Below are 16411 nucleotides of genomic sequence, written 5' to 3' on the forward strand. Positions count from 1 at the left end.
CTCACTCCTTGTCCCTCATTTTCATCTCCTCCCCCCCCCTCTATCACTTCCTGCCTTACTCCTTGCCCCTCCTGTTCTCTGCTTTCTCCTTCACCCCTTCCTCCTCTATCAAATTCAGGCACTACCCCAATTGCCGTTAGGCATAGTAAGCCGAAGCAGCCTGTCTTTGCTGCCTTTCTTCCCCCCTCTTCCTTTTTCCCTCAGCTCTTACTTTTATTACCCGTCCCATTGACCATTGATAATAGCTTGTCTGTCTACCCTTTTTCCTTTCTTGTTTTTATCCCTCTTCTCCCCCCTGTAATATCTTGAACACTCGTCAACCTTTTCTAGATAGTCACGTGTTTGTCCCTAACCTTACCCACTCCTCTCCTATACCCCCCTCCCACCTTCCCCTTCCTCTCGTCACTCTTGCACAGTAACAATTATCATGAGGCATAGTAATGCTACTGCTAGTATGGTTCTCCTTTTTTCCTACCCTGCCTCTCCCTTATTGTTTCCATGCACTTAACTATCTGTTAAGAGTGATAGTTTTTTCATTCTGATGTGTTTCAAGGACATGTTTAGAATGTTTTGTTTTTCTGCCATGTTCCCTCCCTCCTTGAAGCACTTTGAAACACATTGTGTATAGGCGCTATACAAATAAACAATCAATCAATCAAAATTACCCACTTCTTCGTATCCAGTAGGAGCTGATGTCTTTCCCCTCCCCCGAATTTCACGTGGACGAGCTACATTTGGGAAATTATATCTCGATGTTATTTGGTTTCAGACAGTTTTTACATAAGTGTGCATAACGCTTTTTGTGTGTTAGTGTGTGTGTGTGTGTGTGTGCGCGCGCGTGCATGTGTGCGTGCTACTTCACTTGAAATGGATATTAGGGAATTCGTGGTTGTGTGCTAATGGTTTCGTTTGCAAGGCTGCATAGCGCAGAGCCTGTCGATCAGTGTATGTTCTGCCCTTTCATTTCTTGCTGTCAGTCATGCTGCATTGAGTTCGAGAAGAGGCGCTAATTGACATCTGCATTTGTTTGTCAGGGAAGACAAGATGGCATCTGCCAATACCTTGACAGTGTGCTGCCACTAATTCTTGCAATACAAGAATGCGGCCGGTTGTTTCCTGAAGCTGTTATTAAGGTTTCAGATAGTCAATACTGAGTATAATGAGCGTCTTGTTTTTCTTTGTAATTGTGGAAATCAGAAAAGAACATGGTACTTTGGTGCGTGCTTTTCAACGTAAAGTTGCACAGGCGATTAGGGGATGTTCACACACTTGCTAACACAAAACAAATCACTCTCTTGCTTTGATCAAATAAGAGAGACTTTAAAAAACAAAACAAATAGGCACATAGATTGCATTATAGACTTCCTCACAGCCTATCAGAATGCAATATAGAAGCTCTGGTACAGACTTCATTTCAAACATTACGACTTTTGGAGCAGCTTAGCCATCAGCACAGAAGCAAATTTCTTCAGCTTGTAAAAGAAGAAGAGGTTATGTGCAGCTCAATTCCTCAAACTAGTTAACAGTAATAAACACAAAATGAGTAAGGTGTATTGTTCCTAGTTTCATGCTCAATAAATTAACATTACAAATTACTTGTGTGTACTCACTTTTTTCCCCAAAATAAAACCGCGTTTTAGTTTTATTGTCTGCAAGCTCCCCACTTCGTCTTCATCCTCTATCGTCCCTGACTGTCTGTCTGCTATTCAGTCTTGGTGCACCTCCAATGATCTCTTTCTCGATGCCAGTAAACTGAGATCCTTCCTATCGGAACACCATTTCCCCACTTCCCTCCTGCAATATGGCCGTCCTCTATGGGCTCATCTTCCTCTCCGTCCAGTGAGGCCAAAAACCTTGGGGTCATCTTCGACTCCTCTCTCTCCTTTACTCCTGACATCTTGGACCTTGCCAAGAAGGCCCAATTTCAACTTGACCTCCTTGAAGGCCTTCTCCCATTCCTCACCCTCCCCCAGAAGCTTAATGTCTCGGGAGTTCTGGTCCTCTCCAGGCTTGATAACTGCAACAGCCTCTTCCTCAACCTGCTGCTTTCTTTGCTCCGTCCTCTTCAACTAATCCAGAATAGCGCTGCACGACTTATCCTTGGTCTCAAGCCCTGGGACTGTATCTCTCCAGCTCTAAAATCTCTCCACTGGCTCCTGGTTGCTGCAAGGATCAAATTCAAAACCCTTTGCATCATCCACAAAGCTGTCTGGGGCCTCGGACCATGCTACCTGCTACTCTCTCTTACTAAAACCTCTCCTTCCAGATCCCTTCGATATTCTGGCTCCAACTCTCTGCGGAACAAGCACTTTTCCAAGTAGACAGCTGGGGGCAGATCTCTCTCCTCAGCTGACTACCTCCTATGGAACAGCTTCCCTCTCTCTCTCTCTCTCTCTCTCTATCCATCTTGAAACATACCACCTAATGTTATCCAAACAACTCAACACCTTTCTCTTCTCCTTCTACTTCACTCTATCCCTCCTGGGCTAACCATCCCCTCTGTCGCTGAGATTGGTGGGCTAGTCCCTCAAGAGCCCAATAGACTGCTGGCCTTCTGCCCAATCGGCCCCAGCACAACTCCTGCACTGCCATCTGGTCCCACACCCGCCTATAGGTTGGTTTGCCTCCGCCCTGCATGACCTGTATCTTCGCCTGGGATGTCTCTGCCCATGCACTTACCTGTTGCCTCCCCAACGGGCACCTCTGGCACTTCCTCCCCTAGGGGACCCTTGTATCACTTACCCCCACCGCACCCCTCCCCTCCATTTTTTCCTTTTCTCTCACTGCTCTTACACGCTCCAAATGTCACAAGGCCTAGTAGGATAGTTGTCCGTTTCTAGTGATTCTTTTTCTGTCTCACTGTTTATTTGCTCCCTTGTTCCCTTCCCTTGTGCCGTGTGGCACTTTGAAACACTGTCTTGTTGTATAAGCACCTTATAATTATCCAATAAGTAAATAAAATAAATAGTTTCACATCTTGAGGAACTAATAGCCTGAAGACCTCAATAGGTGTCATTATAGCTTAACAGAATTACCTTTCTCCAACATATAGCTCGTGGCCTTTCCATGGGCAATAACTTGAGGATGGGTCACTGTCCTGTGATAGTGACCCCTCACACCTTCTATACAGCTTAGTTACTAGAAACGTATGATGTTTAAGTTGTCTTAATGCCTAAGCACTATATTCCAAGTCAAGAGACCATTGGGTAAGGCTGAACCTGTTTCCATGAACTCTCGCACAGGGTTTCCCAGGCCACTGTGATGTCCTTGTGTATGGCTGAAGATCACACCCCAGTCAATACAGTTGTATCACATTATAAAATGCATTAGCAGAGGAACAGTGTGCCAAAACATAATTTAAATAGAATAGCAACAAAGTATCTTGATTTGAAGGTATCTGAAAATAAAGATGTTTATTCTAGACCATTGCAAAAGTGAGGGAACTATTGATTTTGGCGACCACAATAGGATAGGGGCAACTAGTAAATAATTGTGTTCACTAAGCCCAGGCTCAGTCATGGCTTATCTGAGGATTTGAGGGCCCCTTGTGAGAGATGTAGGGAAATGTTGCAGTATCACAAATCTGGGGCCTGTCACTGTCCTGAGAGGGGGGCTATCAACTGCATCCCTGTCGTCTGGTGGTGCAGCGAGGGGGGTCCCTCAATAGACAAGGATTGGCAACCGTGATGTTTAGGCCTGCAACCTCGATCAGTCCTACCTGCATGGATTATAGTCAATGAAGAGGTATTGTGGGAGTCATAGGCCGAAAGATGTGGAGAGCTGCAGGTTGACTACCACTGCAACAAAGAATGTGGAGGAATAAGAAATATATGCAATGTCTGGGATAGTGCATTCTTGTAAAACAAAAATGCTAATACTCAGCGCAAGGGAAGCAATATTTTACTAACAAATCTACTTTGAACATTAATTTTACTATCATTGGGAAACAGTTGAAAAGCAATATGTAAACAGTACTAAAGGCATTCATATCAATTCTAGTACTGTACTGAATCTTACTTTTGTCCTGTTCCTCAGTGTTATCGCCGACAGAAGATGCTCTGATTGCTGATCTGCGATACACCACGTGTATTCTACGCTCCACTTCTTCCTGCTTTTCTTTCTCCAGTGGTTCAATAAAGAACTCATCCTTGTCCGTGCGAATCATGCCAGCCTAAAGTCACAAGGAACAGTTGGAAGGTTCAGATTACTCAACCGGCAGCAGACTTTCAGAGTCGACACAGTTGCAATATACTCGACAGTCCTCCCATGTGCCATGCTGGGCTGCAGCGTGGACCCCTGGCAAATGTTTGCTGCCTTTAGTGTTCGACTAGAATCGACAAAATGAATGCACCGGCTTCCAACTACGGAGGTTCTATACACATTCAAGATGCATTTTATTTAAATGGTGTTGCAACATTTTCGAAATATTCAGAATTTTTATTTGATAGCCTGTGACAGACATGCTTTTGTGATTTAGGCTAATCTAGACTATTTTATACGTGCCAGGAGACTCCATTCTTCATTATACGAAATAGGAATTAAAGAAATGCCATCACCTTCGAAAGTGCATGCACTCACCACTATTTTCTTCATTTTTTAAGTTCAGCTCTGGACACCTCTTCCACTGCCCCTCTCTCTTTCAAACATTCACAAAAAACATTTACCTTAAAACCAGCCAAAAGCAATGGCTACAGTTCAGTTCCATCACAATAGTAGCATGATATATTTATCAAATACTAAATGCATTACTTCATCTAATCGTCTAATTACACTGTACACATGGTTTCCTTGATGAAAGGTGAAATGGAATTTGTCAGCCCGCAGGCTGGCAGCATCCTTCAGGGACCACATATGGTACACTATGGAGCACAAAAACCCAACCTGCAATGCTCCTTGCTTAATATTAAATACCCAATAACTGTTTTCAAAATATAATTGCTCATATTTAAATTGCAAGACCCTCAACCCACATATATAATTGAGAGAGCAAATCATTTTCCACCATGTCTCAATGGTGTCGATGGCCATTGGCTGTCCTATGCGGACAACATTGTATTGTTCGACCATACATGTGTGGGTCTGCAGTGGATGGTCGGTGAGCTGTGTGTGTTTGCAAGGACACACGATCTGGTCCTAAACATTGGGAAAACTAAGTGCATGTGTTTTCGTGCAGGAGAACGCCTTTGATTTCTGTAGGATGGAAAAATCGAACTAGTTTCATCGTACAGATACTTGGTCCGGGAGTTTGGCTTTAGAGAGACGTAAGGCAACCCTTCATACTGAAAAAGAAATAAAAGAAATGTGTATATGGCCCAGCGGCCTATAGCTATGCAGAGATTCTGCGGAGTGAGTTTGAGTGTGTTACTGCGTGGAGCTGCTGAAGTCTGTTGCCCCTTTCTACTGCTGTGAACCATGAGCATGGATGCTACAAGACACCTCCCTCCTCGGGGAGCGAGCACGGAGTGAGTTGAAGTGTGTTACTAGGTGGGGCTGCTGAAGTCTTTTGCCCCTTTCTACTGCTGTTAACCGTGAGCCTGGAAGCTACAAGACACCTCCCACCTTGTGGAGAGTGCACGGAGTGAGGTGGAGTGTTTTACTGTGTTCTTGTGTACTGGTGTACCATGGCCAGGAGGCTTTGAATGGTTTCACGCAGATTCAGTTATATCGTTAAGGTGCAATCAGAACACAGGTTTTCTCCATAATTAAATGTTAAATGTTAAATGTTAAAGGTATTTGTACCGCGCACCGTCACCAACGGAATTGGTCCACAGGCGCTCAGGCGGATCTGTAAACGATAAAGGTGGGATGGGTTAGTAAGGCGAAGAAGGGAGTAGGATAGTGAGAGGAGTGGTGTTCTGTTGGCAGCTTCAACTCAGTATACACCGGGTGCTGAGCTTTGGTGCGGGTATCGGATCGGAGTCAGTCCGCGTGTGCTGTTGTTCCGGTTTATGTGTTGTTGCAGTGTTGTGAAGTGCATGCGGCTTGTTGTGCGAGAGATGGTTGTGTGTTTTTTGAGTGAGATAAGTATGCAGAGTTTGAGCTTATATTGGTTAGTGGGTTACCTGACCTTTACCATGCTAACATTCATAGTTCTGTCTGAGTGTGACAACTGTTGGCCTTCACATTCCCATCTAGACGCGGCGCAGGCCAATGTTTAGGACTCCATCCAGGTGTGGTCATGTCAACCCTCAGACCCCCATCCAGATGCGGCGCAGGCTAGTGTCTAGAGACCCCTCCAGGTGTGGGCAAGCTAACATTCACAACTCCATCTGAGCGCTACGCAGGCCGGTGTTCGCAATTCTACGTGTGGCACATGTTATCATTCACGTTTTTTCTGGGCACGGGCATGTTATCCTTCAATCAAACCTATCCAGATGCGACGCAGGCCAACGTCTATCTAGATGCGTCTGCCGGTCTGGGTATGTTCGTCCGGTACGTACGAGTGGGAGAGTCACTTGGGGCTTTCGTCTGGGTCTAGGTATGTGGTCAGTCTCTGCAGCCTTCCTTTGTGGCTATTTTCCATGATGTCTTATGCTCTGTCAAAAGGTTGGTTCTTTGGCTCAAGTGTTTGTCCAATTTGAGAGTGGCCGAGGTTGGAGTTATTTTCGTCATTGTGTTAATGTCTGGGCTTTCTAGTGCGTCTCCGTTGTGGTTACGCTTTGAAGAGCCATGATTTGAGCAGTTTCCTGAATGCTAGGTGGTTTGTTGTATTCTGTATATTTGTAGGTAGGTCATTCCAGGTTTTGGGTGCCTGGTGAGAGAAAGACGATCCTCTGAGTTTTTTTCTGTTGTAGGGTTTTGGTTCCAGGCGTATGTCGGTGCTTGATCTTAGTGTTCTTGTCGGTTGGTGTAGGCGTAGTTTGTCGCTTAGGAATTCTGCGCCTTGTTTGTGTATTGCTCTGTGTGTGATGCAGATGGCCTTGAACTTTATTTGTTGTTTCAGTGGTAGCCAGTGTAGTATTTTTAGCGCGGGTGTGATGTGTTCTCTTCTGGGTAGCTTGAGGAGGAGTCTGGCTGCTGCATTTTGTATGCGTTGCAGTTTTTTTAGAAGTCGTTCGGGCATGCCCAGGTATAGGCTATTGGCATAGTCTACTCTGGACATGATCAGAGCGATGATGGTAAGTGTTTTGTTGGCGAATGACAGGAATGGTAGGATTCTTTTTGCTCCTCGCAGGAGGAAGAAACATTTCTTGATTACCGAGTTTACTTGTGGCTCCAGGGTGAGGTTGTTATCCATCAGGACCCCTAGGTTTTTCACAGTTGATGATGGTTCTGGTGTGGTGCCGAGCTCTCTTGGCCAGGGGATATAGTTGATGTCTCCTCCCTTTTTTGAAACAATCATTATCTCTGTTTTGCCTGGGTTGATTTTGAGATGGTTGAGGTTCAACCAGTTGAATATGTCACAAAGGCAATTCTCTAGTGTGATGTTTTCGTCTCGGGTGTCTTGTATGTTGAAGATTATTTGAGTATCGTCGGCGTAGTTGTAGCATGTGAGGCCATGTTTTTTGATGAGTTTGATTAATAGGTACATGTAGATGTTGAATAGAAGCGGGGAGAAGGATGATCCTTGTGGTACTCCGCACGTGAAGACTCTGGGTTTGGATTTACAAGGTTTCATCCATATTGTTTCTGTTCTGTTTGTTAGGAAGGATTTGATTCAAAGTAGGGCAGTGTCTGTTATCCCTAGTCCTTCTACACTCTTTATGAGGATGGCGTGGTTGACAGTGTCGAAGGCTACAGACAGATGAAGGAGAATCAGGGCGGTGCTGTTGTCTGAGTCTGCGTTTGTTTTTAGGTAGTCCCATATTGAGAGGAGAGCCGATTCTGTTCCTCTCATAGGTCTGAAGCCAACTTGTGCCTAGTCTAGTAGGCAATGCTCTTCTATGAATTCTTGGGTTATTTGTTTCTAGTAGTTTGGCTATATAGGGTATGTTGGAGATGGGTCTGTAGTTAGATAAGTCCTCTACGTTTCCTGTTGTATCTTTGAGTAGCGGCTTGATGTAAGCCGATTTGAAGGCCTGCGGTACTTTACCTGTTGAGATTGAGAGGTTGAGGAGGTTTCTGTGGTATCCCATGGGGGTTCCTTTTTTGAGAATTGTTTTGTATATGTCCGGGGGGCAAGGGTCTTCAGGAGAGCCTGATTTGTTGCTTTGGTTTACCAGTTTGACGAAAGCCTCAACTGATATTTCTGGGAAATTTCGTAGCTTGTTTGCGTGTTCCTCGTCTGTGTCGGTGGGGTTTGAGCTGTGAACGCTTGGTCTGTTTTGTATGGTGTGTTGGATGGAGGTTATTTTGTTTTTGAAGTGGTCTCCGAGGTCCTCGCAAAGTTTCACCGATGGGATTGGCGTGTTGTTGCAGGCCGGTGGGTTTTTTATTTCGTTTATGATTTTGAATAGTTCTTTTTGAGCGTTTGGTGCTCTGAAGACTCGGTTGTCGTAATGTTCCCTCTTCGCTTTTTGTATTTCCTTTTTATATGCGCGGATCTGTTATAGGAATTTCAATTTGTTTGCAGTGGTGTTGTTGTTCCTCCATTCCGATTCTAGTTTTCGGTTTTTCCTTTTCATGGCTTTGAGTAGTGGGGTGAACCATTTTGCTGTAGTTTTCTTGCATGATGGGCTGAAGGGCTTTTCTTTGGCGATGTCGTCAAGGGTTGTTGCAATCCAGGTATGAAGTAGGGCAACTTTTTTGTCTAGGTCTGCTTCTTCCACGGTTGATTCTTGTGGTTTGCTGAGTTCTAGGAGCTCGGTTAGGTTGGAGTTTTTTATGGTTCTCCAATTTCTTTTCATCATGATGGGTTGCTTTTCTTGTAGCTTTTTTGTCAGAGCAGCCGTTGTGATTATGAACGGAATAATGAGGTGGTCGCTCCAAAGTATTTGAATTGGGGGTGCCGTGGTGATGAGATCCTTGTTGGCGAAGATTGCGTCAAGTGTGTGCCCTGCTGAGTGGGTTGCTCCTTTGACTAGTTGTTGTAGGTTCATGGTTGCTAGTTGAGCGGTTAAGGATTTTTGTGTGGTTGTGGTTTCTTCGTCGAACCAGATGTTGAAATCTCCGAGGATGATCAGATGATTGTACTTGATGGCTAGGGTGGTGATTGCTTCCGTGAAAGCGTCAACGAAAGTCGCATCGTAGGTTTGTGGTCTGTATATCAGTATGAATTTCAGGTTGGTTTTGGGGTTTACTGAAAGTCGTAGTATTAGGGATTCGCATTTATCGATGTTTAGTGGATCTTCCATTTTGATGGCCAGTTGTTCCTTGTGGATGATAGCTAGTCCCCCCCCCTCTTTTGGATTTTCTGTTTGTTTGGATGCATTTGAAGTCTTCAGGCAGGCAGTTGTTGAGGGTGATCTTGTATTTGTCGTCTAGCCATGTTTCGTTTACGAATAGGATGTCTATGCCTCCTTCTGACAGGAGGTCATATATTTCCGTTGAGTGTTTGGACATTGACCTTGCATTTATTAGATTACAGTGGATTCTCTGGGTGAGATTTTGTTTTGAGGTTATTTGTTGCTCGAGTTTGTAATTGTCTGTTCGTGGAGTTTCAGCATTGATGTCGGTAGGATGAAGAACAGCGACAGCTGCTTTTTCATTGAAGCGGTCTAGTAAGTTGATAACAGGGCTGATTAGTCTTGGTGTTTCTGCTGTGATGCTACTCGGATGATGATCAGCGGTGGTTTCTTCATTGGGTCCGATTGTTGGGTGGGAGGTGGCGTTGCTGGTTGTTGGTACTTCGCCATATTGTGCGGGATGTAGTGCAAATCGATGTTGCCCCTCTGTTCTTGTAATGTAAGGGTAATGGGGTCGGAGCTCTCCCACTCTCTTGTTGAGTGCCCCCGTCTTTTTTCCGCGTGTATCAGGAAATTCTTTGCGTGTTTCGAGGTTTCCGTGTTGGGGTGTCGGTGTACCGTGGTTGTTGCGAGGTAAGGTGTGAGGTATAAAGATTTTTCTCTTGTGGATTTTGTTCCGGTTGTGGCTGTTTTAGGCGTGTTTTCTTCCAGTGGGGTTGTTTCTTGTGGGTTCTGACGGTGTTGTGTGTTTGCGTCTCTTGTTGCACGATCTTGTTCTCTTTCTTGGCGTCCTTTTCTGGTACGGGCCATTTTCCAGTCTAGCTACAGGTGTGGTATGGTAGTTGGTCCTCTATGCTGTGCGGTCGCAGTGACCTCGGTTTTCCTTCTCTGGATACGCTGGGGTGTTCTCTGGCTCAGTGTTGTTTTCTGTAGGTGGGTAGGGTATGTTTCCTAAGGGTGCACTTTCGGTGGGTGGGGGGGTTTAGGGTGTTAACGGTCTGCTGGTATGGGATTTAGTTGGGTTAGGTAGTGGTGGGTTTCTGGGATTGGTAGAGTACTGAACTAAGCGCAGTTAGATTATTTCAGAGATCTGTATAGTGGGTGAGAGTCCTATCAGTGCAATCTAAACATCACACAGTGCCGTTCGGTGTCACCGGGGTCGGTGATATCTTCGTCCGAAAGTGTAGCTTCTGAAATCTCCCCCTCCCCCGACTCCTCACCTTCTTCTTCCTTCCAAGAACCCTTCTTTTCTTTTCTTCGAGTAGACACCTTTTTTTTATGAAGATAGGGACGACCCCGGAAGGAAGCCACCGTGCTCCCCAAAGAAGGGAGACCAGGGGGCCTACCCCCCGGGATCGACCTAGAGGGGAAAAAGCCTTAGGCACAAAAAACCCCTGTAGAATCGTTGGGTGTCTTGTAAACGTGGAACCCGGAGTACTCTAGGTAAGATCTGGTAGAAGTGACTGAAGACAACACGTGGAGTGAAGATTCAGAAACACAGGCAGTCCATTAAGATGTCCGAGGAACTGGTACACAGGCTAAGTGAGGAAGTACTGAGGCAGCAAGCAAAGGCAGTCCAGGGGAACAGGCCGGAGTCTGGTACACGGGAGGTCACAGAAGCAATACTGAAGGTAGGTGAAGGAAGAGCGGGAAGAATAACAGACAGGAAAAGGAAAAATGCGGTAAGTGAAGATGGGAAGGTGGGAGGGGAAGTAAGATGGAAGGAGGGCAAAGGAGAATTATTACGAACCAAGAGAAAAAGGGAAAGGCAGACAGATCCAGCGGAATGAATGACAGACAGGTTCAGACAGGGTACGAGGACCCGACCGGCAGCAAGCGAGAGAGCAGCACGAAAGCCACAGGCAGCAAGCAACTCAGCCTACGGACGAAACCGGAAGCGTTGCAACGCGTCCGTGACCCGGAAGTGGCTGGTTAAAACACCGGGCCGCGGAGCGTCTAGCCAATCAGAATCCGAAAAAGGAAGCCAGGAAACAGGGGGCGTGGCCGAAGCGGACGAAGCTAGGTTCCGCGTCGCCAGCGGCTCCATAGACGCCAAGAACTCGGCGGTATGACAGTATGCCCCCTCCTATACTCTCCTCCTCCGGGTTTCCCTGGATGGAAAAAATGGTATTTGCGAAGTAGGACAGGAGCATTAATGTGTGTGATGGGTTCCCAAGAGTTTTCCGAAGAAGGGTAGCCTTTCCACTTAACCAAATATTCCAGCCTGCCCTTATGATACCTGGAGTCACAGAGTTGGGCAACCTCATATTCAGCTCGAGTGGAACCCTGGGGAATAGGAGTCTGTCTAACCTGTCGTGCCCATGTATCAGCATGAAATGACTTAAGTTGGGAAGCATGGAAAACAGGGTGTACTCTTTTTAGGTTATTTGGTAGTCTTAGGCGAAAAGCCACAGGATTGATTTTCTGTATGATCTCATATGGCCCTAGATATTTTGGAGATAACTTGGAGGGATGTACCCAACGAGGTAAATATCTAGTGGAGAGCATAACATGGGTACCCACATCCCATCCTGGTACAGGTCTACGATGTTTATTGGCTTGAATGCAATATCGGGCTTGGGCTGACTTAAGGCCTTCTTCTACCTTCTTGTGTGTCTCTCTAAGGAGGGTGAGTGAAGAATCTACTGAAGGTACGTTAGTAGAAAGGCCTGAGACAGGAAGAATAGAGCGAGGGTGAAAACCATAAGTACCAAAAAAAGGGCTGAACCCCAGAGCTGCATGTGTGGAGTTATTATAAGAGAATTCAGCTAGAGGGAGTAGTGTGCACCAGTTGTCTTGTTGGCTGTTGATAAAGCATCTTAAGTACTGCTCCAGGGTTCCGTTCAAACGTTCAGTTTGCCCATTGGATTGTGGATGAAATCCAGAGGTGAGAGCTCTTTCAATACCTAGTCTGCTACACAGGGCTTTCCAGAACTGGGAAGTGTACTGACTACCCCGGTCTGAAATAATCTTGTTAGGTAGACCGTGTAACCGGAATATGTCTTGGAGAAACACTTCCGCCATCTTGGCTGCCGTAGGGATGCCAGGTAATGGGGAGAAGTGAGCCAATTTGGTAAATGAATCCACTACTACCATGACACAGGTGCATCCTTCAGACGGAGGTAAATCCACTATGAAATCAGTTGAAATTGTGCTCCAGGGACCCTTGGGTACAGCATTAGGTTCCAGTAGACCAATTGGTCTCTTTCGGGATGATTTACTCCTCAGACAGATGATGCATGACTGAACGTACTGCTCTACATCCTTTCTCATTGTAGGCCAATAGAAATGTCTTTGAAGATAGTCGTGAGTACCAGCCACACCCCTGTGTCCTCCTAGTTTAGAGTCATGACACCAGACAAGTGCGGTTTTACGAAAAGCCGAAGTGGGTAGATAGAGTTTTCCTCCTACAAGGTAAAGACCGTTCCTGATTTCATAGGCCAGATCTTTAGAGTGTTTTTCAATTTCAAAACGACCTCCAGAATCCTCCTGTACCTGCTGAAGGAATTTAGAGATTATTCCGATGGTCCTGGACTGGGGAAACATCCGTTCAAGATTCGTCTCTGACTCTGACAGGTAATCACACCGGCGGGAAAGAGAGTCGGCTACAACGTTATTTTTTCCCGGGATGTAAGTTATGCTGAATTCGAATTGTGCGAAGAAATGAGCCCATCGGGCCTGTCGAGTATTGTAACACTCGAACTGTTTGAGAACCTGTAATTTCCTATGATCAGTCCTTATGGTGAACGGGAACCTTCCTCCTTGAAGTAGATGACGCCATTCTACACAGGCCGCTTTCATGGCTAGAAGTTCTCGCTCAATAACCGAGTAGTTCTTTTGGCTGGAGGTTAGGGTCTTCGAGAAATAAGCCACCGGATGTTCTGTACCCTGGATTTCTTGAAGAAGTACAGCCCCTATTGCGGCTGAAGAAGCGTCCGTCTCTAGAATGAAGGGTAGATGTTGGTTTGGTTGTTGTAAAATGGGTGCTGAACAGAAGGCTTCTTTAAGAGTACCAAAGCTGTCTTCTGCCTCCGTTGTCCATTTAAATGGAGTTGCAGATTTCTTTAAGAGCGAGGTGATAGGTAATATCTTTTGAGAGAAATTTGGGATGAATCTTCGGTAGAAGTTTGCTAACCCCAGGAATCTTTGTATCTCTTTGACTGAGGTGGGTGAGGGCCATTCAAGGATGGAAGACACCTTATTAGGATCCATGGAGATTCCGTGGTCTGACAGAATGTATCCTAAATAAGGAATGGAGGAGGCTGAAAACACACATTTGGTGAGTTTAACCGACAACTGGTTTCTCTGTAGTCTTCTGAATACTTCCCTAACATGTTCCACATGGTCTTCAGGAGTACGAGAGTATATCAGTATGTCATCCAAATAAACCAATGTGGTTTGGCACAGGAGATCTGAGAAAAGTCTGTCCATAAATCGTTGGAATACCGACGGCGCATTTACCAATCCGAACGGCATTACCTGGTATTCAAAAAGTCCGAAAGGAGTCCGGAATGCTGTCTTCCATTCATCTCCTTTCTGCACCCGGAGTAAGTGATACGCATTCCTCAGGTCGAGTTTGGTAAAGATGGTAGCACCCTGTACAGCTTGTAGGATATCGGTTATCAATGGCATAGGATACCGGTCCTTTATGGTAACCTTGTTTAGGCCGCGATAGTCTATACACGGCCTCAACTCCTTAGAATCCTTTTTTGAGATGAAGAACAGTGATGCCCCTGCAGGGGACTTGGAAGGCCTAATTAGCCCGTTCTCCATGTTGCTGTCCAGGTACTTTCGGAGGTATTGTTTTTCTTCTAATGATAGTGGAAACATCCTACCGAAGGGTACCAATGCACCTGGGGTGAGATCGATGCAACAGTCTTCAGGCCGGTGAGGAGGGAGCTCTACGGGTATCTTTTCAGTTGCCACTTCATTGAACTCCTTCAGGTAGTGGGGAAGACAGTGCACCGTTTTGACTTCGCAGCTATTAGTGGTCTTGACGGTCTCGAATCTTGGTTCTGGCAAACATTCCGATTTACATAGTGAGGACTGAAAGCTAAGTAGGTTTCTAGACCAGTCAATACAGGGGTTGTGTCTGCGTAACCAACAGATACCCAGGATAAGAGGGAAGTGAGCAGCTCTGATGATATCGAATGTGATACTTTCGGTGTGTTGTTGGATGGATAAAGTAAGTGCTTTAGTGGTATGAGTGATCAAACCCGAGCTCAAAGGTTCGCCATCAACTCCTTCCACCTTTTGATCTTCATTCTTGGCTATCCTCTTGACTCCATGTCGTTCTGCCCAATGGGTATCCATGAAGTTTCCTGCTGCTCCACAGTCGAGTAGTGCTAAAGCGGTTACTTCTTTGGGGCCTACTCTGAGAGAAACTGTGAGCACCATCAACCGGGAGTCTTCAGATGTTTCTGTAGAGGATACAGAAAGTGGTGCGTAGGGACTAAAAGCAGCCCCTCGGTAATGCGTCCCAATGTTTACCGAGGGCGAGCGTTTCCCGATCTTCTGGGTGGTACATCCGGACAATCTCTTAATAAATGTAATGAAGATCCACAGTACATACACAAGGAACCCTCCCTGCGCCGTTTCCTTTCTTCCGGTGTCAGTGGGGCTCTGGTGGTCCCAATCTGCATGGGTTCGTCTTTAGTTGTCCGTTGGAAGGGTACAGATGCTGGTGAAGGAGTCTCCACGGGAGGGGGTACGCTTAGCCTGATCTTCCTCTTTTCTTGACGTCTTTCCGTCATCCTGAAGTCAATTCGGAGGGTAGCTGTCAAAAGTTCGGCGAAAGACACCGGTCTTTCTATTCGGGCAAGTTCGTCCTTCAATTCCTCCCTTAAACCTCGCCGAAATATGGCATACTGAGCCTGTTCCTGCCAACCTGCCTCTGCAGCCACCTGTTTGAAAGTGGTGATGTATGTCAGTAAATCAGAATTCCCTTGACGGATGTCAAGGAGGTCCTCCGAGGCCAAGTATGTACTCTCTGTTCGCAAAAAGGTTTGTTGAATCAGGGCCTTAAAGGCATCGTAGTCCTGTAAAACCGGGTCTGATTGGTTTACTAGAGGGGTAGCCCAAGCCAGGGCATTTCCGATCATGTGGGTGATCATAAACCCCACCCTGGCGTGATCTGAGGCGAAGGTCAGAGGGCGAAAGGTAAAATGAAGATTGCATGCGTCCAGAAATTCTTTAACCTTCTTTGGGGATCCATCGAACTTCCCTGATACTAAGGGAAGTGGAGGTAAATCGGCTAAAGGTCTTTCTCTGTCCGTCATACGCTGTTGAAGGGTGGCGTTAGCAGTCTTAAGGTTCTGCATCTCTAGACTTAGACTTTGTACAGCGGCTACGAGTTCTTGTACCTGCTGTGGGGTGGCCATCTCTTTTAGGCGTTGCAAACTGTCACCGGGGTCGGTGATATCTTCGTCCGAAAGTGTAGCTTCTGAAATCTCCCCCTCCCCCGACTCCTCACCTTCTTCTTCCTTCCAAGAACCCTTCTTTTCTTTTCTTCGAGTAGACACCTTTTTTTTATGAAGATAGGGACGACCCCGGAAGGAAGCCACCGTGCTCCCCAAAGAAGGGAGACCAGGGGGCCTACCCCCCGGGATCGACCTAGAGGGGAAAAAGCCTTAGGCACAAAAAACCCCTGTAGAATCGTTGGGTGTCTTGTAAACGTGGAACCCGGAGTACTCTAGGTAAGATCTGGTAGAAGTGACTGAAGACAACACGTGGAGTGAAGATTCAGAAACACAGGCAGTCCATTAAGATGTCCGAGGAACTGGTACACAGGCTAAGTGAGGAAGTACTGAGGCAGCAAGCAAAGGCAGTCCAGGGGAACAGGCCGGAGTCTGGTACACGGGAGGTCACAGAAGCAATACTGAAGGTAGGTGAAGGAAGAGCGGGAAGAATAACAGACAGGAAAAGGAAAAATGCGGTAAGTGAAGATGGGAAGGTGGGAGGGGAAGTAAGATGGAAGGAGGGCAAAGGAGAATTATTACGAACCAAGAGAGAAAGGGAAAGGCAGACAGATCCAGCGGAATGAATGACAGACAGGTTCAGACAGGGTACGAGGACCCGACCGGCAGCAAGCGAGAGAGCAGCACGAAAGCCACAGGCAGCAAGCAACT

At 46.2% G+C, this 16411-nt stretch overlaps 1 protein-coding gene across 2 annotated transcripts in view; it reads right to left on the bottom strand.

Moving 5' to 3' along the window:
* The window catches only part of ADAMTS2 (ADAM metallopeptidase with thrombospondin type 1 motif 2), a 2237498-nt gene that overhangs the window by 1721786 nt on the left and 499301 nt on the right, over window positions 1-16411 (bottom strand). For both annotated transcript variants that reach the window (XM_069652661.1, XM_069652662.1), the window contains exon 3: window positions 4018-4171. In XM_069652661.1, the coding sequence (XP_069508762.1) occupies window positions 4018-4171 (154 nt within the window). The remainder of the gene's footprint in view (window positions 1-4017; window positions 4172-16411) is intronic.

Source organism: Ambystoma mexicanum, chromosome 3p (assembly GCF_040938575.1).
Source record: "Ambystoma mexicanum isolate Mex_15411 chromosome 3p, UKY_AmexF1_1, whole genome shotgun sequence".
NCBI lineage: Eukaryota > Metazoa > Chordata > Amphibia > Caudata > Ambystomatidae > Ambystoma > Ambystoma mexicanum.